At 41.0% G+C, this 27,133-nt stretch overlaps 1 protein-coding gene across 5 annotated transcripts in view; it reads right to left on the reverse strand.

The window, feature by feature from the left end:
• Positions 1–27,133, reverse strand: part of mapkap1 (MAPK associated protein 1) — a 297,659-nt gene that overhangs the window by 122,189 nt on the left and 148,337 nt on the right. For all 5 annotated transcript variants that reach the window (XM_063073411.1, XM_063073413.1, XM_063073410.1 and 2 more), the window contains one exon: positions 16,093–16,269. In XM_063073411.1, coding sequence (XP_062929481.1) covers positions 16,093–16,269 — 177 coding nt within the window. The remainder of the gene's footprint in view (positions 1–16,092; positions 16,270–27,133) is intronic.

Genomic DNA, 27,133 nt, shown 5'->3' on the forward strand with positions numbered 1-27,133 from the left:
GGTCTCTCTTCCACCCAAACCAAGGTCAGCTGGTGGCGCAGTGAGATCAGTGCCAGGCTCAAGAATGGAGGCTCCCGAGTTCGATCCAGTGACAGGCCGCTCCCGAGCGCATTCTCCATCCGTGCCAGGTTGATGTTGTGCTCGCAACTCGACCTCGTTAAAAAAAACACTGCCACCTCCAGTTTAAATTTGAGGAGGATCAAATACCCAAACCAAGATAGTTAAAGGAGTGCTGCATACGCAAGGCACTTAGCTTTGTCAAGGATGACTACCATCAGGCAGGAGGTACCACAGCATCAGTACAAGGACTGTTCGGATGGGAAAACAGCTTCTTCTCCCAGGCCATACTACTGAACTCCCTGCCACCACCCAGGTCTCATGACAAATGAAGCGCCAGTAGTGTTAAAGTCTTGGCTATATACAATATAGATGCCCAACACTTTTGCAGAATACTGTATATGTTGACAGTTAAATGACAGTAAACTTGAACTTAGGACAGTCATATGAAACTGCCTATACTGTTGAGAAATAATAGATGAGGCTGCAAATTCTACTTATTTTATAAGAGTTTTTTGCTTTAAATACAAACACCAAGCAAGTTCATCCAAAAATAAAAAACATTTGAAAAAAGATGTTGGGTTTAGAGAAACAATGAAACACGCTTCCCTTCTGAAACTGGCTTTTCTCACATTCTTGCTAAGTAAATGCACAAACTATTTCTGAATTAGTTGCTGCTTCAGGGCTACTGTTGCAATAAAAGGGTAGGTTTTGTATGTATATGTAAGTGAAGATTTCCTCCCCACCATATTTAAAGAGAACATGAAAGGGAGCTCAGAGTGTGGAACGAGCTGCCAAAAGTAATGAACATGCATTCAATATCAACCTTTAAGGCTGGATGAGTACATGTTTGGAAGGGGTATAGAGGGCTATGGTGCAGGTGCAGGTCAATGAGACGACACAGAATAGCCATGTGGCATGGACTAGATGGATCGAAGGGCCTGCTTCTGCACTGTAGTGCTCCGTGACTCTATGATCAGTATCACTGCATCATATTGTGAACGCGTTTATACAGCAGCAACAGATTTAATATCTATCTGCTGCTTGTGTTCTTTTATTTTCTCTCCCACCAATTTAAAACAGTCCCAGTTGTTTATAGGGTACCTGATTGCAAACAGTGAACTGGAAGAACATTTGTATCGCTCTATTCACACTGAAAGGAATAACTGAAGTTCAATAAGGACCTGATTGAACAGGGCAAACACCTAGACTCTAGGTCCTAGAGGAACAGAAAATAAATAGAATAGAATAAGGAACAGAATGAATACATTCAATACCAAATCAAATGCGGAAAGAGGCACTCACTGACTCTCTGCTCAGCTACTGGACAAAACAATACATATTGTATGTCAGGCAGCTTTCTATTGATTGCAGCTCAGCATTCAACTTCATCCTCCTCTCAGTACTAATCAATAAGCTTCAAAACTTGGGCCTCTGTACCTCCCTCTGCATCTGGATCCTTGACTTCGTCTTCAGGCTATCACGGCAAAAATTGGCAATAGTAAATCCTACTCCCCGACAATCAACAGGTGCCTCTCAAGAATTTGCCCTTCGCCCGCTACTCTATTTTCTGAACACTCATGACTGTGTGGCTGGGCGAAGCTCAAACATCATCTATAAACTTAGCAATGATACCACTGCTGCTGGTGGAATCACAGATTGCACCGATGAGTTGTACAGGAACAAGACAGAGCAGCTGGTTGAGTGGCATTTCAACAACAATCTTGTACTCAACGTCAACAAGACCAAGAACTGTGGACTTCAGGAAAGGGAAGTTGGGAGAACACACAACAGTCCTCACTGAAGGGTCAGTGGTAAATAAAGGTGAGCAGCTTCAAGTTCCTGGGCATCAACATCTCAGAGGATCTATCCTGGGCTCTACACAAAGAAGCCACACTAGTTGCTATACTTCATCAGGAGTTTGAAGAGATTTGCTATGTCATGAAAGACACCACAGATTTCTAAAGATGTACCAAGGAGAGCATTCGAACAGGCTATTTCACTGCCTGGTATGGAAACTCCAATGCACAGGACCACAAGAGGCTGCAAAAGATTGTAGACTTAGCCAGTCCCATCACAGCTATCTTCAAGACTTAGCGTAACCATCGAGGCCATCTTCAAAAAGCAGTGCCTCAAGAAAGCAGCATCCATCATTAAGGAACCTCATCATCAAGGGCATGAGAAGGTACAATTGCATAAAGACCCACACTCATTGTTTTAGCAACAGCTTCTTACTTGTCCATAAACACTCCACAAACGTGACCTTGCAATTCCTTTTTTTGCACAAGTGAGTTGTAATTTATAAATTTTTTTTGGTCTCCAAATGTACTGTTGCCACGTGCTAGCATTGGATAGGGTCCAGAGGTTCATGAGAATGACAGGGTTAACATGACAAACATTTGATGACTCTGGGCCTGTACTTGCTGGAACTTAAAAGAATGAGGGGAGGTCTCATTGAAATCTATAGAGCACTGTAAGGCCAAGACAGAGCTTCATATAGTAGGGGAGTCTCGGACCGGGGGAACAGACTCAGAATAGAGGGATGTTAATTTAGAACAGTGATAAGGAGGAATTTCTTCAGTCAAAGGGCAGTGAATCTGTGGAATTCATTGCCACAGACGGCTGTGAAGGCCGAGTGATTGGGCATATTTAAAGTGGAGGTTGATAGGTTGCTGATTTGTCAGGGTGTTAAAAGTGACATGGTGGAGCAGACTCAGTGGTTGAATGCCTGGTTCTGTTATGCTCTATGGTCTAATCAAATTTCATGAGATTTATCAGTGATCTGATTTATCTGATTCTGAAAGGAGAGAAATGGAGCGAGAATATAGAATGCATTGAGGGAAGGAAAGGTGTGTAAGTGCTTTTAACATTACAATAATAACAAAACCGCCTTAAAAATCAAGCCCTGAAAGAATGGGGATCCCACATGTAAAACTGAATATTCACCAGTGCCCAACAAACACCATAGAAACTGGTCCTTTGATCTACCAAAGCTGCCAAACCAGCAAGCACCATCTACGCTCCTCCTGCATCTCCTGTTATTGGCTAAAACAATAATGCACAATGTTCAGTCTGCAGATCCCATGCTGCCCATGGGCTGCCTCAGTGGATGGTGAACTTCCGTGCTTTTGCTCCACCTCCACCACCACCACCTCCCCCCATCCCGGCACCAAACTGCAATTACTTGTGAAAGCTATTTGGTCTCCAAATCCATCTCCTGATTGCCACGGCTTTCTGGAGAACAGGGACTTCCTGCTGAAACATAAGCTGACTGGCAGCAATGCTGTCATAACTGGCCAAGCCACACTTCTGGATTATTGGTTGTAAGGCTGGAATAGAATTTGAGATTTCATAAATGATTCAAAATGTGTACTTCGACAATAAAATTAAACCTTGAAAGAATTTTAAAATAGTTTAATTAAAAATACACAAGATCATTGTCATTCAATCGTACACATGTACACAACTGAACAAAATCATGTTCCTCAAGGACCAAGGTGCACATAACAGTACATATATGACATACAGCAATTATTTATTCATGTTTGTACTTATTAACCGACCCTTTGATCCGCACCACCCATCAATCTCCGATTTAACCCTCACCTAATTATGGGATAATGGTACGACTTTGGACCGTGGGAGGAAGCCACAGCACCTGGGGAATGGGGAAAACGTACAAACCCCTTACAGGCAGCAGTAGGAATTGAACCCGGGTTGTTGGTACTGTAAAGCATTGTGCTAACCATTACACTACCATGTCACCCAAAATATTCACAGATAAAAAGTTCTGTAGAAGTACAAGTTGACATAATCTGCATATAAAACATACATTGACATATACAACAGTATTCTGCTGCTGGCACTTGTCAAAAAGAATGTGTATTAGACGGTAACAGGGTGTACAGAAGTCTCACAGCCTGGGGAAAGAAGCCGTCACCTAGCCTCGTAGTCCTTGTTCTTATACTGCAGTACCTTTTGGAGGTCAAAGAGATTGTGGGACAGATGGGAAGGGTCCTTGACCATGTTGAGGGTTTGTGAACACAGCACATCTAGTATATGCCCTGGATTGGGGGCAGGGAGTAGAGACCCTGATAATTCTCTCCAGTCCTTACAATCCATTGCAGCACCTTGCAGTCAGCTCATACCAGACAGTGATAAAACAAGTCCAGATACTCTCGATGGTGCTCTGGTGGAGTATGGTTAAAAGGGGGTGGGGAGCCTCCCTCGCCTCAGTCTCCTCAGGAAGTGCTTTCTTGACTGAAGAGATGGTGTTGAGGGATCAGGTGAGATCATCTTTGACGTGCATTCCAAGAAACCAATTAAATTAAATGAATGCTCAGTTATGCAACAATAAATGTTCATGAGCTGAAATAGACCCATCCTTTTCCAGGTCTATCATGGATCAGGTTTCATCACTGCGGATTCTGTGCCTAGGTTTCCCAGTGCAGTTAGCTGACAGCCGACTGCTAGGTTTCGGATCTGAACAAAAGCAATATGGACCTCAGTCCATCATGGATAAAGCCCTTCAAACAACTGATCACATCTACAAGGAGTGCTGTCGCAGGAAAGGAGCATTCATCATCAAGGTCCCCCACCATCCAAGTCATGCTCACTTCTCGCTGCTGCCATCAGGAAAGAGGTATAAGAGGCTCAGTTAGAGGAACAGGTTCAGGAACAGTTATTACCCCTCACCCATCAAGCTCTTGTGCCAGCTGGTGGTATAGTGGCATCAGCACTGGACTATGGGGCAAAAATGGTCCCGAGTTCAAAACTGGCTGGCTCCTTGCACGCTTTCCATCTGTGCTGGGTTGAGTGTCAAGCTAGCAACTCGGCTTTGTTAAAAAAAAGTCAAATGCTATGGAAACAGTAAAAATGCCACCTGATGAGCTACAAGGCATGAAAAGGAATAGCAAGATCAAGCTCTTGAACCAGAGGGGTTCCCACAACCTAAGGACTCCTCATCTCATGTTCTTGATATTTAATGTTTATTTGTTATTATGTTTTTTTTCTTTTTGTATTTGCAGTTTACTGTCTTTTGCACTTTAGTTGGCTGCCCATCTAGTTGTGTGCTATCTTTCATTGATTCTATTGTGTTTTTTTGTACTTACTGTGAATGCCCACAAGAAAATGAATCTTAGGGTTGTATATGGTGGCATATATGCATTTTGATAACCAATTTACTTTGAACTTTGTTAGTTCAGGATTCTCAAATTTGCATGAGTGATTCATGCTGTTAGTATAACAGTGTCCATAAAAAGGTACATTACTGCCTTAATAAATATCAGGTTATACCACATTAGCCTTGCTACAAAGAGCAATAGCTCTCGATCAGGTTTATTCAGAAATAAGACTACTGCACAACCTTACTACCATCTCCAAACGATGGCAGCAGTAACTAGCTTAAATGTTCCTCTCTAGCTCCTGTTCATTGCTGCTGGAGGAAAATGCCTACGTGTCCAGTCTCTCTCCCCCTCTCGCTTAATATTGCTGGAGGATGGTGCCGTCGTTGAGGGTCTTGGGCAAATTTCAATTGATGAAGTTTGTGGATTGGACTCCGTTAATTTGTATTTCTGGTCGCTCCCTTTTATTGCGATTTTGTGCGAACTGAATACCAAGGCTTTGGGTCTACTCTGAGCTGCTCCAGGGATTTGGATCTGAGGACCCATTTTTCTATCTTGCTGCAGTTGCATTGCTTCTTCAGCACTACCTACCCTTCCACCTCTATCTGCAAACTTTGCCACAAAGTAATCAATTCTATTATCTAATCATTGACAAACAATGTGAAAAGTAGCGGTCCCAATACTGACACCTGAGGAACACCACTAGTCAGTGGCAGCCAACCAGAAAAGGCCCCTTTTATTCCCACTCACTGCCTCCTGCCTGTCAGCCATTCCTCTATCCATGCCAGTACATATCCTGTAACACCATACAATTTTATCTTGTTAAGCAGCCTCATATCTGGCACCAGATCAAATGCCTTCTGAAAATCCAAGTAAATGACATCCACTGCCTCTCCTTGTCCACACAGCTTGTTCCATCCTCGAAGAACTCCAATAGGTTTGTCAGGTAAGATTCCCCTTTACAGAAACCATGCTGACTTTGACTTATTTTATCATTAGTCGCTGCATACCTTGAAACCTCGTCCTTAATAATGGATTCCAACACTTTCTCAACCACTGAGGTTAGGCTAACTGGCCTATAATTTTCTCTCTTTTGTCTTCCTCCCTTCTTAGAGTGGAGTGACATTTGTAATTTTCCAGTCTTCTGGGCCCATGCCAGAATCAAGTGATTCTTGAAAGATCATGACCAATGTATCAGTTATCTCTTCAGCAAACTCTCTCAGGACTCTGGGATGAAGTCCATCTGGTCCAGTCCTTTCAGTTTGCCCAGCACGTTTTCCTTTGTAATAGCAATGGCATCCCAAAATTTATCTTTTTAATTGTGATAAATATCATACAAACTAGTTATAATGGTCAAATTAAAATAGTAAACGACACACACAAAATGCTGGAGGAACCCAGCAGGTCAGGCAGCATCTGTGGATAACCTAATATATTTCTCTCCTTCCACCTATCACTTCCAAGCTTCTCACATCATTCCCTCTTCTCCCTGAACTCACCTATTACCTGCCAGCTCGTGCTCCACCCCTCCTTTTTTAAAAAATATTTCGGCTTTTGCTCCCTTCCTTTCCAGCCCTGATGGGTCTTGGCCCAAAATGTTGAATGCTCATTCCCTCCATAAATGGCGTATGGCCTGCTGAGTTCCAGAGGTATTTTTTGTGTGTTGTGCAAGAATTCGAGAATCTGCAGAATCTCTTATGTCAAACCAAAATATTTTTGTTTCTTCACAAGTGGTAGGATGATCTTTGGGATTATAAAATGGTCACTGGAACAAATTTGGACATTGAATGAAAATGCTGTGGCCAATTCCAATTATATGTTCATATTATGTATGCATATCAAAAGGAACATTTTACATCTGGCACAAAGCATAAATGAACAATCTATTTCTATCTAAAAAGTTATCCATTTATGTTTCAAGTCATCAGAATGTAATATAATCTGAGTAATTGTGTACTACCTTCATTAGTATTTTAAGCTAATTCTACTTGCACTCCCAGGGATAAGCTGGAAAACCAATAGCACCTCCAGCCAGCACTGCAGTCACTGTGGAAAATGTGGTTACAACAGACCTTTTAAATAGTAAGATGAAAGAAGAAAACAACCAGTTAAGACACATTTCATCAGGAAAATCTATACTTTATTCAATCCACTTCCCCTGCAAAATGGACTGGCTTTAAACAAAGCTCTCAATACACTAATGATGGCGTATAGGAGCCAAGTAACTGCCCTCAGCCTGTCCCTTCAAAGCACTGCTGCATTACTTTGCCAAAGTCCACAGAACTTGCCAAATTTGGTCATGCCTGCTTAGCTTGCTCGACTGATTGTGCCAGAAAAAAAATAAATAAGACACAGATGTATTTGAGCTCTTTGTGGTGCCAGTAAAAGACAGTTAATGGCTTTATCTCAACCCTCCCCTCCAGCTGGGCACAGGTGGAGGATAATGAGGGCTCTCTCCCTATTCAAACTCAATTATTTACCAGTCATGATAACCAACATCTTGCACAGACAACCACATTAAGCTCGGCATCAAACACGCACCAAGAACTATTTCCGCTGACAAGCGCTGAGCTTTGCTTACAAACTCGAGTGGGTAATAGTTTTCATTGGCACAGATTTAACTTTTGACATTTTCCCCAATGGCTTCTGCTGAAAGACTTCCTACTGAAATGGCCGTACAGAAATAATCTGACTCAAATATTTAAGATTCATCACATAATCCTGCCTTTGCTCGTTGTATTGTGAGAGGGCCAGCTCAGTCACCTCATTTTTATTCGCAACTCCACCAATATGAAATTAAATGATGCCAACACATCTGGCAGTTTCAGAACACTGATAATGGATTCCATCGGGAGAAATGTATAATTGTGCTGTGTTTATTCGGAATTAGATGCCAAGCAGAATATCAGAAGGAAAACAAAGATATGAAAAGGCATTGAAACCTAGAATAAAAATTTCGAAGGACGAATTATTTAAATAAAAAACAATGTATAACTACAGATTTACTAAGACCCAAATTACTGAAAGAACCTCTGTACATTCAACACATTAAAATTATGCTCGACAACCATTTTCCTTCAATCAGCACAAATAATACAATGTCAGCTCAGGTCTAACTTCCCAGATCTCAGTGTTTTAATGAGTTGGCTGTGTTGGACCACTACAGAATTTAACACAGATTATAAATTTCAAAAATCTGTTTAGCCTTTTCAATCAAGTTTCAAAATAACTCAATGGTATTTGCTTGTGTAACTTGCTTATGTGCTTATCATCACTCAGTCTAAAAGACTAAGTAGACATGATTTCAAGTTATTTAAAATTTTGTTATCAGTGTATTTAGTGCTGTAAGGGTGCAACAGAAATCCAATCAGAATTGCACCATGACAGATATTGGGTACTACTTGAAAAACAATTGTTACCAGGATTATGACAAAATAAATAAATCATCTCTTTGATCTACATCAGTAGGAAAGTACCCAGAAGACCAAATTCCTAACATTCAGATAGATGCTTAGAAGCATTGGAGCTTACATTCTCACTTCTTTTCCCTTAATCAGAGACACACCATCCTGCTTCTCATGAACTACAAACAACAAGCATCCAACCTCAGTTTACAAACAGAACTGAACACTATTAAAGTTACTTTTTACTCTGAAAGTCAGCTGAGTACATCCAGCAATATTCCTGTTTTGCCTTGATACAATTCCTTCTCAAGAATTTGACAATCTTTTTTTTGCCCATTTCTACCCAAACCATCAGCAGTTTCCTTCAAAGACAAGTCGTTGATTTCAGTTTCACCAATGACCAGTCTAAATTTATTTCACTCAGATGGTACTGAACTGCAGACAATGGGAATTTTGCTGTCAAGTTGCCTAGAACTTAATCCAAATGAGGTTCTTATTTTCTTTTACAGAAAACTATTGCATAAATAGAACAAAATGGGTCTCTATAACTGATGGATACACAGCATGTGAACATGACTATCACCCATTATTTCAAAAACACATCCAAAAGACCAGCATGATCATGATTACAGAGCAGAACAGGACTATCTGCCCCACACAGTCCCTTCTAGCTCTGTGGCGTGTCACACAATCAATCTCATTCTGCTTCTTTATCTGAGGCCTCATACAAATTTATCTACATTATATCTGTCCAATTTCCTTTTGGAATCGCCTACCATTTTGGCTTCCATCATTTTAGAAACAAGTGCCAAGTCATTATCACCCATATCCACCTGCCCAAAACCTAAATGCTTTGTGTCTTTGTTCATGTACCATCAAGTTTGTGGGAAGATGTTTCAAAGAAACCTTATTGCACCTATCATCATCTCATGCACATTAATCCACTCTCTTCTCAAACTTCTTTCCTCCACAAGCCTCTCCACCTTCACCCTGGAGCTTAAATTCCTCATTTCTGGAAGTACCCCAATAAACCACCTCTCATCCCTTTCAACAGCCTTCACATCCTTAGGTGCAGTGTACCATAAATGGACTCCAATATCTGGTTGCCCAACCAAAGCCCTTTCCGAATTCAGTACAGTTTCCCTACTTTTTCGCTCCATATCTGGACTTACGAAACCCCAGACTCTCTGTGTTTTGCTCAGTGTGTCCTTAAATCTTTGAAGATCTTTGCATACAAATCACCAGGTTTCCCTGCTCCAGCACATTACTGTACTGTGCCATTTAGTTCATATTCCCTCCCTCATGGTCTTTGTGCCAAGAATGCATCACAAAAGCAAATTTTAAAATGTTATCCTCAGCAGTGGCCTTAGCATTGACCCTTATGAAACATTCTCTACCATCCATCAGTAGGCAAAATCACAGTTGGCTCTTTTTAGTGCTTAAGCCATTTAAAAAAAATCTGAACTGAACCTAATCCCACTATTTCAAGAATCTCAAAATTGTAAGCTGGTCTGATGTAGTATTTTATCAAATGGTTTCTTAAAATCCATCTAGACAATATCCACTGCATTTGTTTCAACCTCTTATTCATCAAAATGAAACTGAATTGGGTCAGTTAAACAGAATTTGACTTAGACAAACCCATCTTGTCTCTCTTCAAATAACTCAAAACTTTCCAGCGCCGGTTCATTTTTCTCCAACACTAAAACTCTATAGAACACCCATACACGATGATCAATTGGAAAGATTCTTGTACCCTGAAACAAGGACATTACATCTGCCCATTTTCTGTCTAAAGGAAAGATTATGACAAGTCCTGCTATTACCCTCAACTCATCACTCATAGAAAAAAAATCCCTAGATTTAAGTCACGCACATAAAATGCCGGATATAGGTTCCTGATGAAGAGTTTTGACCTGAAACGATGACTCTTTAGTTCTTTCCATAGATGTTGCCTGACCTGCTGAATTCTTCCAACATGTTACTCTGGATTTCAGGCATCTACAGAAGATCTTGCGTTTTGGATTTAAGCCATCCAGAATCAGGCAACTGCTTCTTCTTCTTCATGTGCCTTTCGCTTTACATGCTTGGGCGACCATGGCTTTCCACATCGAACGATCCCATGCAGCGTCAATGATATCTCACACACTTAGATCTGTTAGTTCTTTCACAGTGTCCATATATTTTCCTCTTTGCCTTCCCCTTCCGTGGTTCCCAGGCAGACAGCCTTGTAATGTAAGGCATTCTATTTCTCCCTTTCTGATGACATGGCCCAGTAATTTAAGTTTCCTCTCATTTAATGTTCTCATTAAAGATCTTTTTGTATGATGTCACGTGACCAGCAACAATGAATATATAATTGAGTCAAGTTTTATGAACCAACATAAACATTTATTAAACTCTGCTCAACAACAGCGAAAAGTATTCAACCGACTAACTTAACCGGAAGTTAACTGCTATACAGCAACTCTGGAACAGTTCTTGAAAGGGTAAATTTGAAAACAGTTCTTAAAGTGGTAAATTCAAAACAGTCTTAAAATGGTAAATTCGAAAGTCCAAGTGATTTACACAGTCAATAAGGAGAGACTTCTCTGGAAACAGATTTCTTCGAAGACATTACATTAGTGCTGATTCTCCAAAGGATTCATGACGAAGGAAATAAAACAGCTTAAAGGACCTGACCTTTTTCTGGCGAGTGAACACTGCACAAACTTCCCTGCTCTTGCAGGAGATATCTCAGATACAGGTCACTATTTCTGAATGAAGACTCAATAAGGTCGATCCTTTATAAAACCGCCAAATGACTCCAACTTTATTCGATCCTTCAGGTTCCTGTACTTTAGCAAGGCCTTCACTCTCCAATACTACTGTAAAGGTAAATCAAAGATACACCAAACAAAACTGGCAACGATTGGCAAAACTGCCGGCACAACGATTTTACCCTTACATTAGAAAGTAGAACTCCACTTTAAAACGAAACTGCGTCATGAGACAAATAAGCAGCATAATGGAGTAAACTAACAAACCGACAAACTAAACTAAACTGCGTCACAACAGGGGTTTCCCTTTATATACCTGTTGAGAACATGTCATCATGTGACCTCACACTGGCGGGAAAATCACATCACCCCACCATCACAAGACCATTACATCAGGCTCACAAAGATACTCAATTACATCATGGTCATAAAACAGTCACAAGATACCCACGAGTATGTAGCAATGGGCACGTTGGAGTACTGTCTCATTAGTTACCCTATCTCAAAATGATATTTTCAACATTCTTCTAAGAAACCACATTTCTGTTGCTTCTAAGTTTCTTTGGAGTTCTGCTGTTACAGTTCATGTTTCGGAAGCATAGAGCAAGATTGATCAGATGTAACATTTTAGTAGCCTAAGCCTTGCTGTCATAGAAATGTGTCTGTTGGTAAAAATGGGTTTCACTTTTTGGCAGTTGGTTTTGGCAACGGCAATTCTTTTTATTTCTACTTTACTTCCAGCATCTTGTGATATAAAGCTACTAAGGTAATTATAGCTGGTCTTTTGTTCAATCTCTTGGTTACCGATGTACAACTGGCAGTTGGGAGTATCCTGCTGTTTTGATATTACCATACATTCGGTTTTTTTTTTACAGTTGATGGTTAGACCAAAATCTGCACTTGTTTGTACTACGTTGTCTAGGAGGATTTGTAGGTCTTCTGCAGCACTTGCTATTAGGGTGGTATCGTCTGCATATCTTATATTGTTGATGTTAACACCTCCAATTTTTACTCCATCTTGGTCTTCTATTTCTCTGAGAATCATTTCACTATAGAAATTAAATAATTCCGGAGAGGCAACGCATCCCTGTCTAACTCCTCTTTGAACTTTAGTCCATCTGCTTATATTATCATCAATTTTTACCGCCACCGTTTGGTTCCAATATAAATTTTGAAGCAGTTGTTGGTCTCTTCCGTCGATGTTTAGCTTAGCAAGAATTTGAAATAATTTTTCATGGTGCACTTTGTCGAATGCTTTAGTGAAATCAATAAAACATAAAAAGACATCATTTTGATATTCAATTGCCCTTTCTGAAAGCATTCGTAGTATGAAAATTGCATTCTTAGTTCCTCTATCCTCAATAAACCCATATTGCAGTTTAGAAGTTTCTGGCCTTAACTTGTTTTTAATTCAACTCAGAACAAATCTCAACAAAATCTTTATTATGTGACTCATAAGACGGACTGTTCTATAATTTTCGCAGTCAATAGTTCCAGGAATGTTTGGCAGAGTTATAAATACTGATTTCAAGAGATCGTCAGGCAATACACCAACTCATATATGCCATTAAACAGTTCAAAAAGAATGTCTATGCCCAGATCTTCTAGGGCTTGTATTATTTCTACTGAATTTTCATCTGGTCCAGTGGCTTCACCATGTTTCATGCTTTTCATTGCTTTAGTTATTTCTTCTTTGGTAATAGAATTAGGGTGTTTAATATCTGGGGGTTCCCCTCTTATCTTCAAACAGCTGCTCTATATACTGAATCCACCTCTCACATACTTTATCTGGATCTGTTAGTATGGATCCGTCTGCTGATCTTATGCATCCTGTAGAGGAGGTTTTCTTAATTCCAGTAATTTCCTTAATTTTCTTGTGCATTTCTTTGCTGTTGTTAATATGGCCTTCGACTTCATTACATTTTTGATTCAGCCATTTTTCCTTTACAATTGTCTGGTCTGTCTGTCCAGCTCTCTGTATTGCACTTCATTATTCTTCACTAACCTTCTTTATTCCATCAAATCTAGAATTTCTTGGGTTATCCACCCCTTGTTGGTGTGTTGGATTTCTTGTACTGGGATTATCTCCTCTGCTGATTGCTGTATAGCATACTTAAGTCTGTCCCAAATAGGTGTTTTTAAGTTTTCGTTGAGGTGTTTCCTACAGCTGTTTTGAATTGTTGCTTCAGTACGCTATCCTTTTTAAGTTCTCCCAACAGAGCTCCTTCAGCGAGACAGGGTGCACCCGGACCCAAGTCCTACGTGAAGGTGGAGTTGTCTTGGTTGGTAGAAGCTATATAATCGCTATTGGCATTCCCTGATATTTAGTCTGGACCCAACCACCTCATACACCCTTCAGGCAATTTACCCAATCTAAAAGTAGCCACAGCCTTTCAGCCATACTTGGACCTTTCAATTTGCAATTTATCTTCTTCCAAACCAAACATTTATCAACTACACATTAAATACATCATCTTGCCCTCCACCAAGAATTTGCTGTCTTCTTTGCCCATAATGTACTTTTGGGCTCTCTTTGAACTTCAGACGGAAGGGATTTGCATACAATTAAAAAGTGATGAAGTGGGAACATGTGAATTCTGTTCTGTTAAGTGGAAGTTAAGTTTCAGAAAAGTAAGATAAACTCCTTATTTTTATTACTTATTTTGAGATATAGTGCAGAAACAGGCTCTTCCAGCCCAATGAACCCCCACCTCCTAATTACACCCATGTGACCAATTAGACCACTAACCCATATGCCTTTAGAATATGGGAGGAAACCAGAGGACCTAGAGAACTCACAGACTCCTTACGGACAGACAGTGGTGGAATTGAACCCGGGTTGCTGGTGCTGCAATAGCACTGCACCAACTGCTATGCTCCTGGGATTTCAAATCTGTTCATGCTTTGAGGTGTTTGTACAGTAATATGAAAACAATGTATGTATATAGATGCCATTTAGCATGGTAACCTGACTTTGCTCAGCAGGGACAGGGATTGACTGATGGCAGGAAGGTGCACATATTCCACCTAGGGTTAAATGTCTATTTTTTTCCATCATTTTCGACACTTCTTTTCAGATATAACCAAAAACATTTTCACATGCCCCTCACTTTGTTTTATGACTCTCACTTCAAACTCTTCTTTATTTAGCAATCCACATATCAAATTAAACATGAAAAAGACTAGAAAAGTCCTATTCGTCATTTCAGAGTATTGCACTGACCTTCTGAACAGCATTCTCCCGGCTTTCAGAAAAGTAAGACCCTTTTAAAAAAATTCCAGACAGAATCTCCAGCCAAAAAGGAAACCATGTCAGGTTTACTTATTCTAAATCTATGTTAAGTCCATATGTAAGATTTCTGACTGGGACAACAATCTGGCTTTAGAATAACAAACTATTGTAATACTCAAAAAATGTAAAGGGCAAGAACTTCAGCTGGCATGCAGCCAGATCAAATACTGATGCACAGTGTAAGGCAGTACTGGCTCAAAGACAGACTTTTCTGATGCAGTATATACTTTCTCAAAAAAAAGGAAAGATGATGAATAAAAAGGAGGCACCAGAAAATATTATGTAATATTAATTCCAAAGATATAGATTGCCAACGAAATTTATTGACCTGAAGACAACTCAATTTACACATAATTTGGCTGTCAACTTCTAAAAGGTATTTTCAAAAAATTTTAACTGTGGACTGGAAGAAACCTTGAAAGAAGGTAATAATCAGAAAAAGTGCATGGACATTATCAAAGCATAAAGTAATTTTACCAACATTTTGTTCTAATTAAATTCAGATAGCTTTTGTTTTAGTTATGTTTTCTAGATTTTGTACCCTAAAAATGCAAAATGTGAAAATCCTGTTTTTTAAAAAATGCAGATAAATTTAAGCACAAGATATTCTGCATATGCTGAAATTTAAACAGCAACAAATAGATCCTTTACTCTCAAGTAAGTGATTAAAATATAGATGTACAAGTTGAGGGTTAATCATGCCACATATTTCAAGTTATTGAGCATGGTTATTGCTCTAGCAATCCCTATGCCAATGGTGCTGTGGTTTATCATCAACCCTCTATTTTTAATCAATGTACACCAAAGACCTTCTGCAGAATTAAAAGTGACATGAATGGTTTGGTAATTATACAAATATGTGACCAATAATACAGACAAAAATCAAATGCAGCAAATGTTGATCTTATGTTTGAGTTTGTAATCAGAGTAGAATTAGAAGGCTCATTTTGATTTCTTTAAGAAACCATGATTGGAGATATTTGTCTAGTTGTCTACTGATCATTAAATAAACTGCAGAGGCCCTGAAGAGAATTCTCCAATACGTCAGCAACCAACAGGCGTAGTACTAACTAAACACTGAAGAGGAAATATGCGTAATTATAACTTTTAGCAAAATAAAACATTCATCAGGATGAAATTACTTGAAGCAGCCCCGGGATAAACTTTTTTTTTTAAAAAAGGGATATTTAATTGCTCTTTTTATTTTTGGGGAGCTAGGGAAGTTTGTACATGGTCCTGTAAAGCAGAATATGGACACTCTATTAAACTATATATTTCATATCTGGTAGAATATCATTCAACTACTCAGCAATACAAGTTGAGAATTATGACATTTTATCAAACCTACTAAAGAGCATTGTTTTCTGCAACATTCACAAAGAACAAAATACTGAGTCAAAATGCAAGTAGTGTCACCAATAAAGTAAAAAGGATAAGTTTTTTTTAAACAAACTTACATCCGAACAAAGAGAGACTGTTTTGCTGCCAGCCCAGGCGGTGAGTACTTCTCAACCAGTGCCAATGTGCTGAAGCCAAACTTGTGAATTGGCTCATTGGAATCCAATGGTGGAAAATCGCCATCAATTTCTCCATCGTCCTCTGCAATGTGAAGGCAGTAGACATCCACATTTTCGCTGCAATGAAAAAACAGCAAGTATAAGTCCAATCTGCAATGGTCAACTGATTGCAGTGGTCTCGGTCTGACAACAAACTCTCCTGCAGATCAACACAAGCCCGATTGGATCAGAGAATGCATGGCGGGGGAGAGCAAAACAAAAACCTTTGTCTCAAACAAGAATTTTCTTTGGGAAAAGGATAACCTCCAGTAAATCTAACAGTGTAAGATCTTACATTTTAAGACATTAGCTTCCTGCTCATGTTTGTAAGCAGAAGAGAGACTTTGGCAGAAAACGAGAGAAAACCACCATGCCACTGGTATTTTTGCCAACATATCCCTCAGCGTAATTCGTATTCTTGTCTTTATAAACGGCATCATGGTTCACAGATTTGAAAAGTAGGAATGCGCAGTTGCTGCTAAACATCAAAAAAGCAATGCTCACCAGAGAACACGTTTTTAAAACCTAATCTACTTAACCATGGACAAAATGCTTCCAAAACAGCCCAGTCCGATACTTAATGGTAAGTGAGAATCTTATTTTGGAGATGATTGAACATTTACATTCTTTTGGCACTCAAGTACAGCAGGCAACCACAACATGTGAATCTTACAGAAACATGCTGACAGATGAGAGACAGTACAGCCAGCAAGACAGCTGAAGAAAGCTGGGGCTGGTGGCACAAAGACACAGAAGCTGTTGCTGAATGGGGAAACTTTCAGTTAAGGCAGAGGGAATACAATTGCTATAACAATTAGCTTCCTACTCGCTCTGCACAAAAGAAAATACAACGTAAAACACAGCATCTGAAATTAGAATATACAGTACTGTGCAAAAGTCTTCCAAACAACTGGTTTATTGATCATTACAGAATGTCTCTCTGGTGCTTCCAGCTCACACCCCTCTCCCTTCCTCTTTTCCCAGCCATGATCCCCCTCTCCCTGACCCTTCCCAATCTCAGTCCACAATAGGGACCCATCTCAGAATCAGCTAGGGTGCCTAAGACTTTTGCAGAGGACAGTATTTATCAACATGGAAGAGAGAGCAGGTTTGTAAATCTAGCAAGGGCAAAGGAAGTTGAGAATGGTGAGGGTGGAGAGCCATGGGAGGGGTGTGGGACAGCTGGCAGAGGAGTGTCAGGGGCAGGGAGGTTGCAAGGGTGCAGGCACACCCAGCCCAAAGACACCAGGCAAGGTCATTTGATTCCAAACAATTGGTTTATTGATCATTACAGAATGTCTCTCTGGTGCTTCCAGCTCACACCCCTCTCTCTTCCCCTTTTCCCAAACATGATTCCCCTCTCCCTGACCCTTCCCAATCTCAGTCCACAATAGAGACCCATCTCAGAATCAGGTTTATCATCACTCATAAATGTCATGAAATTTGTTTTTTTTTTGCAGCAATACATAAAATTACAACAGTACGATCCAAAAGCCTTATATATGTACTATGCAAAAGACATTCTTGCCATAGAGGGAGTACAAAGAAGGTTCACCAGATTGATTCCTGGGATGGCAGGACTTTCATATGATGAAAGACTGGATCGACTAAGCTTATACTCTCTGGAATTTAGAAGATTGAGGGGGGATCTAATTGAAAAGTATAAAATTCTAAAGGGATTGGACAGGCTAGATGCAGGAAGATTGTTCCCAATGTTGGAGAAGTCCAGAACGAGGGGTCACAGTTTGAGGATAAAGGGGAAGCCTTTTAGGACTGAGATGAGGAAAAACTTCTTGACACAGAGAGTGGTGAATCTGTGGAATTCTCTGCCACAGGAAACAGTTGAGGCCAGTTCATTGGCTATATTTAAGAGGGAGTTAGATATGGCCCTTGTGGCTAAAGGGATCGGGGGTATGGAGAGAAGGCAGGTACAGGATTCTGAGTTGGATGATCAGCCATGATCATACTGAATGGCGGTGCAGGCTTGAAGGGCCGAATGGCCTACTCCTGCACCTATTTTCTATATTTCTATGTTCATATCTATAAATCAGATGCCGAGGACTTTTGCATAATACTGCATATTATCTTTCATCAGGAATGCACAAAACCAAACGCTGCAGATGTAGCAGGACACCAACATAAATTCAGAGGCTACTTTATTACACACACTTGTACATTTGGTCAATAATGCAAATATCTAATCAGCCAATCATATGGCAGCAACTCAAGACATTAAAGTATGCAGACGTTGTTGGGAGGTTCAGTTGTTGTTCAGACCAAACATCAGAATGGGGAAGAAATGTCATCTAAGTGACTTTAACATGATTGTTGGCAGTAGACCAGGTGGTCTGAGCAGCTCAGAAGCTGCTGATCTCCTGAGATTTTCACAGACAACAATCTCCAGAGAATAGTGCAAAAAAACAAAAACAAATCCAGTGAGTGGCAGTTCAGTGGGGGAAAACGTCTCATCATTCTCCTCATCAGAGGAGAATGGCCAGACTGGTTCAAGCTTACAGAAAGGTGACAGTAACTCAAATAACCACGTGTTACAACTGTGGTGCGCAAAAGAGCATCTCTGAGCATACAACACATTGAACCTTGAAATGGATGCCCACAGCACCAGCTGTACCTAAAGGAGTGGCCAATGACTATGTAGCAACACGGAAAATGCTGAAGAAACTCAGCTCAGGCAGCATCTATGGAAATGAATGAACAGTTGACGTTTTGGGCCAAGATCTTTTTTCAGGGCTGCCTGTATATTCTCTGGATGTACTTGATGCTTCTAGAGAAGGGCTCTCCAACCGTTTTTATGCCATGGACCCCTACCATTAACCGAGGGGTCCGTGGACCATAGGTTGGGAACCCCTGTTTCTATAGTGTGTTATTACATTTCATTTTCTATGAGCTATAAATACTGTCATATTCTTTCTCAATCCTCACTACCTTGGATCAGTGCCCAACAAACGAATTTTAAAATACAGGCATTTGATTGAAGAATACCTTATCCATTTCAATGGGTCAACCAGATAATAAGCAAAAGGTTTGTGCTTTGTTACTGGATGAGACCAAAACAATTAGCAAACATCACTGAAGTACTCAAACTCACTTCCTCTTCATGAGACCCATAAAAGCAGTATTTCACCATCATAGAATTTGTTCCGTGTACCTAATCTAGCTTTATGTGAATGAAATATTGACAAATCTATACTTGACATAATTGCTATTTTTCTACATCTTTATTGCAATTTTTAAATTAGCTCCAAAACAAATTAAAACTTGAATACTTTTGCAAGAATAAAATTATTTATCCAATTTATTTTACCCATTTAGAAACAGCACAAACAAAATTACTTTTTGGATAACCATCAATCTTCACCAATGCTCTTGAGACCAAGAATAAATATATCCAAGCTGCACAATAAGGGTACGTGGCAACTCAAGGTCAAAGTGACCCCAATTATTGAACCTCCATCAACAAAGTCATTTGATCCGACATGCCAGGAAGTGGTAATACAGAGCTGACGTGATCATTATAACATTCCCTGAACCCGAGACCTAATTTCAACAATGAAGGGAACCTAAGAACTGATGGAATCAGAATATTCAAGCAGTTGGACAAAAGAAAGTCTGACAAAACTTAAGTTTTCATCAATCCCATTTAGATGAACTTGCATTCCATTGCATCAAACGCACAGTAGCTCAATATGCAAACCTATAACTACAGTGTGATTTATTACTTGAAAATTTCTTCCAGACTGGATTTCCAGTAAAATAGAATACCATAATTTTGTGCACTGCATTCACTCACATGGTTCTCCAAGAGGAATTCAGTGGTAGGCAGGTTAACAATCACGTCAGTGCAGCTGCATCTTAAACATATCAACCAAGGTTCAGTGGTAGTATTTTACACCCAAGGTCAGAAACTTGACTTTGTTATCCAGTTTAATATAACCATTGCACAAAGCACAGTTCAGTTAAGATTTGAAACCCTAAGTCTTCAAGTGCGCATCGTGGCACTTTTAGACAACAAGCAGGACAATTACCAGTTCAGATAAAGGGACTCAGACCAAAACGTCGACTGTTAACTCTTTTCCATGGATGCTGCCTGGCCTGCTGAGTTCCTCCAGCATTGTGCGTGTGTTGCTTGCATTTCCAGCATCTGCACATTTTCTCATGTTTGAGGACAATTTCCTTGCTCTTTCCCATTGTTATGTTCCAAAAAAAGTGTCAAGCTCATGTTTCTCAGTCACTTGTGGAAACTTGCGGCCTGTAAAGTACTTTGGGCATTCACCTGCACTGCGGAGGAACACAGAAAACCTGGAGCACAATACAGACCCTTCGGCCCACAAAACTGTGGCGAACATTTCCCTACCTTAGAACTACCTAGGCCTTACCCATAGCCCTCTATTTTTCTAAGCTCCATGTAGCCATCCAGGAGTCTCTTAAAAGACCCCATCGTTTCCGCCTCCACCGCTGCCGGCAGTCAATTCCATGCACTCACCACTCTCTGTGTAAAAAACCTTAACCCTGACATGCCCTCTGTACCTACTTCCAAGCACCTTAAAACTGTGCCCTCTTGTGCTAGCCATTTCAGCTCTGGGGAAAAGCCTGACTATCCATACGATCAATGTCTCTCAATGTCTTGTTCACCTCTATCAGGTCACCTCTCATCCTCCATCGCTCCAAGGAGAAAGGCCGAGTTCACTCAACCTATTCTCATAAGGCATGCTCCCCAATCCAGGCAATATCCTTGTAAATCTCCTCTGCACACTTTCTATGGTTTCCATGTCCTTCCTGTAGTGAGGCGACCAGAATTGAGCACAGTACTCCAAATGGGGTCTGACCAGGGTCTTAAATAGCTGCAACATTACGTCTCAGCTCTGTGATACTGTGATGTGCACTGTGATAGTGACGACACTTAAAGCTGACCATTGGAACTCCGTGCTTCTCTGATACTCCGACAATGAAGCGTAACGTGATTTACTTACTTACTTATGGACAGGTTGTTATAAAATAAATACCCTACAATAAGAGTTATTCAAACAAATGTAAAGTTTTTCCCATTAAAATCAGAAACTATTTTAATCGTTTTGAATATCTTTTTCATTCAGTTTAGCATTCAGGGAATTGACTGCACTATCAAACAGCATGGTGAATAATATAACCCAATGACAAAAGAAATGCTTGCATCAAAGCTGGTTTCAACAAAATCAAAGAAAATGCCATGAGAAACCATGGGAAAATTGTTTCTATGAGTTGGCTTTTAACTCAACTACCCCAAGTACTAAATCCCTACGTGGTCAAGTGCCATGAAGGCATGACATTTTACAACAAAGCTACACAACTCTTTATGGTTATAATTTAGGTTTCAAATCATGTTTATCTTATTAATATTTTGACTTTGTACCATCCAACAATATTGAATTCAGTGATGTGTAAAATTGACAAAATAATACTATGTAAAAACTACAGGGCCAGAAAATTAAGATGGTGTAAATTATCTTATTTGAATGTGGTAACTCAGATGAAAAATGTCTGCATGCAACTACTATATATCCATATTGTTGATAAAACTTGGGGGGAAGGTCAAGAAGTATTAACAATTATAAATATATTGCAAACTCAGCTATCCCTTAGTTGCAGCACAATTTGAATAACATTTTATTCATCTCTATTTCCCAATTACTCAATTTTCATTTACATGAATCTTATTAAAATATGCTTGCAAACTTTTGTTCTTCACCAAATTGACTTCAACAAAGTGTTCACTTCTTGCTCTTTCATTGTTGCCTTTTCTGTTTGCCCATCTACTCCCAATCATTTTATTCAGAAATACAGCCCTTCCAACACAACAAGCCGTGTTGGCCAGCAACCCACTGATTTAACACTTGCCTCATCACAGGTCAGTTTACAATGACCAAGAAACTACAAACTGGTATGTCTTTAGAATGTGGGAGGAAACCATGCAGTCATATTCCTTACAAAAGGTGGCAGAATTGAACTACGAAACCCTAAACTCCTGTTCTGAAGTACTTCTGTAATAAAGTCATGCCCCTAAATTATGAAAGCTGGAGCTTTGTATAACAACACTTCACTAACCTGATGAGTTTAATAGCTAATCCCTGTTCACCTCCAGCCCCAACCAAGAGCACTCAGCTTCTTATGTGAAACCAAACCAGTCCCAACTCAATATGACCCCTTCCCCTCAGAACTCCAGCAAACTGAAAAAAATCTTGCATAGGGTAAATTTCCTTTGACGCTATCTAGTCCCAGCAAATAAAAGAATTTGCAAAACAAAATACTGGACGAACTCAGGTCAGGCAGAGACCTTTCATCGGGACCTCAATCCACCTGACATGCTGAGTTCCTTCAGCACTTTGTGCATTCCCCAAAATATTACATTAATGTGCTTTGGGAAATCTTACTCGAAGATCTTAGAATCAACGAAATGTACAGCACTGGAAGTTTGTCATGTGAACAGTGGAATGTTGTAACACCTGATCCCAGGGGCTCAATGTGAAGCTGTCCCACTGTATTGTAGCAAAGGTTAAAACAGATCGAGGGATGAAATGAAATACCTTTATTGTCATTGCATAGTACAATTTGTCATGCACCAATACAGCAAAAATGAGTTTGCAACTCTCGTACTCAATGCTATAAAACAACAAATAAAATAAACAATAAATAAAATCAAGTAACCAGCCAGTACAAGCAATGTCCAGCACAACTCAGATGCGTGACAGCCATAAAACCAGTATTAAAGTAGCAATATAACAATTTATGGATGATGCTTGATCGATTGGTTCAGAGCTATTATAGCTCTGGGGAAGAAGCTATTTTTCAGTCTGGAAGTGCGGGCATAGAAAATCTTATAACGTCTGCCAGATGGAAGAAGTTCAAACAGATGATTGCATGGGTATGTATTGTCCTTGCAGATGCTTGCAGCTTTCCTTAGGCAGCGAGAGCTGTAGGTGTCCTCCAGGGCTCCTGATGATCTCCTGTGCGCTAGAGACGACCCGCTGAAGTGCTTTCCTATCAGCTGCTGTACAACTGAGATACCACGCAGAGATGCAGTATGTTAAGATGCCCTCTATGGTGCAGCGGTAAAAGGTCACCAGCATCTGTTCAGGTAGACCAGCTTTCTTCAGCGTCCTGAGGAAGGACAAGCATTGCTGTGCTATCTTAACTATTGTAGTGGTGTTAGTGCACCATGTAAGGTCTTCTGAGATGTGTATTCCCAGAAACCTGAAACTGGACACTCTCTCCACTATGTCTCCATTAATGTAGACTGGAGCGTACTCGTCATCCAGTGACTTTCCAAAATTGATAACGAGCTCCTTACTCTTTGCTGTATTAAGAGACAGGTTGTTCTCTGAGCACCAGCACACTAAATTCGGTACCTCCACTCTGTACGCTGATTCGTCTCTGTTGGAGATCAACCCAATCACTGCTGTGTCGTCTGCGAATTTGATGATGGTATTGGTATTAAATGCAGGTACACAGTTGTAAATGAAGAGGGAGTAGAGTATGGGACTCAATACACAATCTGGTGGTGTACCAGTGTTCAGGATAGTAGTGGAGGTCAGGTGAGGGCCCAGTCTCACTGCCTGTGAATGCTCTGACAAGAAATTCAGGACCCAGTTGCAGAGTGATGAGCTGAGGCCTAGCTGGTGGAGTTTGGAGACCAGCTTGCTGGGGATGACAGTATTAAAAGCAGAGCTATAATCAACAAACAACATCCTCACGTATGTGCCCCTTCCCTCTAGGTGTGTCAGGACAGTGTGAAGAGCTAATGAGATGGCATCCTCTGCGGACCTTTTGCTTTATAAGCAAACTGGTGCAAGTCCAGTGTAGCAGGGATAGTGACTTTAATGTGGGAGAGGACCAATCTCTCAAAGCGCTGCATTATTATTGGTGTGAGGGCAACCGGACAACAGTCACTCAAATTGTTGATGTTTGTTTTCTTCGGGACAGGCACTATGATGACTGACTTCAGGCACTTGGGGACCGTTGCCCGAGGTAGAGACAGATCGAAAATTCTCGTAAATACATCAGCCAGTTGTTCAGCACAGTCTTTAAGTACCTGGAACTCCATCTGGGCCTGCAGCTTTACATGGACTGACCCTCTGCAGCGTGTGCTGTACATCATGTGTGCTCAGTGTAAGCACCTTTTCAATCCTCCATGGCCGGGATTCTTGCACTCCCCAGATTGTTGTTAATTTCAAACCGGCCAAAGAAAGTGTTGAACTCATTAGCCACTGTGACATCACTGTGGGGGCAGACAGAGTTACTCTTGTGGTCAGTAATAGCTCTGATGCCTTGCCACATGCTCTGATTGTTGGCACTGTTAAAGTGGTCCTCTACCCGCTGCCTGTGGATGTCTTTGGCCTTTTTTATGCCTGTGCAAGTGCATGGACGTGAGCGAGTTAAACTGACACGAAGTTTAAAAGGAGACAGCTTTACAGAGCAGGCGTCAGAAAAGAGGTAGGCAGAGTAGGAGGGCTTTGGCTCAATGGGACTTCAGTGATAACGGGTCAAGGCGAGGTACGTTATTTGTGTAGAATAGAAAAGGAAGTACGTCAGTGCGGCTGGTGTTCTGTATTGGGTGTCAGATGCGGTATGTCCGGGAGACTCCCAGCATCCCGGACGGCCACATCTGCGCCAGGGTGCGTCGAGCTGCAACTCCTTAGGGACCGGGTTAAGGAACTGGAGATGCAGCTTGATGACCTTCATCTGGTCAGGGAAAGTGAGGAGGTGATAGAAAGGAGCTATAGGCAAGTAGTCACTCTGGGGCCTCGGGAGACAGATAAGGGGGTAATAGTCAGGAGAGCGAAGGGCAAAGCAGATACTACAGAATACTACAGTACTGCCCCCTGAACAACAAGTTCTCCTCTTTGAGTATTGTTGGGGGGGAACAGCCTACCTGGAGGAAGCAACAATGGCCACATCTCTGGCACAGAGTCTTGTCCTGTGGCTCAGAAGGGTAGGGAAAGGAAGAAGGCAGCAGCAATAGGAAACTTTATAGTTGGGGCCAGATAGACGATTCTGTGAACGCAGGAAGGAAACATGGATGGTAGTTTTTGACTCCCAGCTTCCAGGGTCCGGGGTCCGGGATGTTTCCGATCACATCCACAATATCCTGGAGTGGGAAGGTGAACAGCCAGAGGTCATGGTACATAATGGTACCAACGACATAGGTAGGAAAAGGGAGGAGGTCTTGAAAAGAGACTACAAGGAGTTAGGAAGGACGTTGAGAAGTAGGACCTCAAAGGTAGTAATCTCGAGATTACTGTCTGTGCCATGTGACAGTGAGTATAGGAATAGAGTGAGGTGGATGATAAATGGGTGATTGAGGGATTGGAGCAGGTGGCAGGGATTCAGAATTCTGGATCACTGAGACCTCTTTTGGGGCAGGCGTGACCTGTACAAAAAGGACGGGTTGCACTTGAATCCGAGGGGGACAATATCCTGGTAGGGAGGTTTGCTGAGGCAATTGGGGAGAGTTTAAACTAGAATTGCAAAGGGTAGAAACCGAACTGAAGAGACAGAGGAAGGGGCTGTTGGCTCACAAATAGAGAAAGCTTGAGACAGTGTGAGAGGGAAGATTGGCAGGTGATAGAGAAGGGGTGTGCTCAGACCAGTGGTTTGAGATGGGTGTATTTTAGTGCAAGAAGCATCATGAACAAAGCAGAAGAGCTTAGAGTGTGGATCAGTGCTTGGAACTATGATATTGTGGCCACTGCAGAGACTTGGATGGTTCAGGAGCAGGAAAGTGCCAGGCTATCGATGTTTCAGAAAGGACAGGGAGGGAGGCCAAAGACATAGGGGCATTGCACTCCTGATCAGAGATGGTGTCACGGCTTCAGAAAATGAGTAAGTCATGGAGGGATTGTCTACTGAGTCTCTGTGGGTGGAAGATAGGAACAGGAAGGGGTCAATAACTCTACTGGGTGTTTTTTTTTTTAAAATAGACCACTCATAGTAACAGGGACATTGAGGAGCAGATCGGGAGACAGATTCTGGAATGGTGCAGTAATAACAGGGCTGGCATGATGGGAGATTTTAATTTCCCCTATATTGATAGGCACTCAATAGAGCAAGGGGTTTAGATGGGGTGGAGTTTGTTAGGTATGTTCAGGAAGGTTTCCTGACACAATATGTAGATAAGCCTAAAGGAGGAGAGGCTGTACTTGATCTGGTATTGGGAAATGAACCTGGTCAGGTGTCAAGTCTCTCAGTGGGAGAGCATTTTGGAGATAGTGATCATAATTCTATCTCCTTTGCCATAGCATTGGAGAGGGATAGGAACAGACAAGTTAGGAAAGCGTTTAATTGGAGAAAGGGGAAATATGAAGCTATCGGGCAGGAACCAGGAAGCATAAATTGGGAATAGATGCTTTCAGGGAAATGTACGGCAGAAATGTGGTAAATGTTCAGGGGATATTTGCGTGGCGCTCTGCATAGGTACGCTCCAATGAGACAGGGAAAGCATGGTAGGGTACAGGAACCGAGGTGTACAAAGGCTTTTGTAAATCTAGTCAAGAAGAAAAGCTTACGAAAGGTTTAAAAAAACTAGGTAATGATAGAGATCTCGAAGATTATAAGGCTAGCAGGAAGGAGCTTAAGAATGAAATTAGGAGAGACAGAAGGCATTTGATAAGGTACCCAATGCAAGGCTTTGCTTTGTGGCTCCAGAATTGGCTTGCTCACAGAAGGCAAACAGTGGTTGTAGATGGATCATATTCTGCATGGAGGTTGGTGACCAGTGGTGTGCCTCAGGGATCTGTTCTGGGACCCTTTCTCATTGTGATTTTTATAAATGACCTGGATGAGGAAGTGGAGGGATGGGTTCGTAAATTTGCCGATGACACGAAGATTGAAGGTGTTGTGGATAGTGTGGAGGGCTGCCAGAGATGACAGCAGGACATGTTTAGGATGCAAA

Source organism: Mobula hypostoma, chromosome 21 (genome assembly GCF_963921235.1).
Source record: "Mobula hypostoma chromosome 21, sMobHyp1.1, whole genome shotgun sequence".
NCBI classification, from domain to species: Eukaryota; Metazoa; Chordata; class Chondrichthyes; order Myliobatiformes; family Myliobatidae; genus Mobula; species Mobula hypostoma.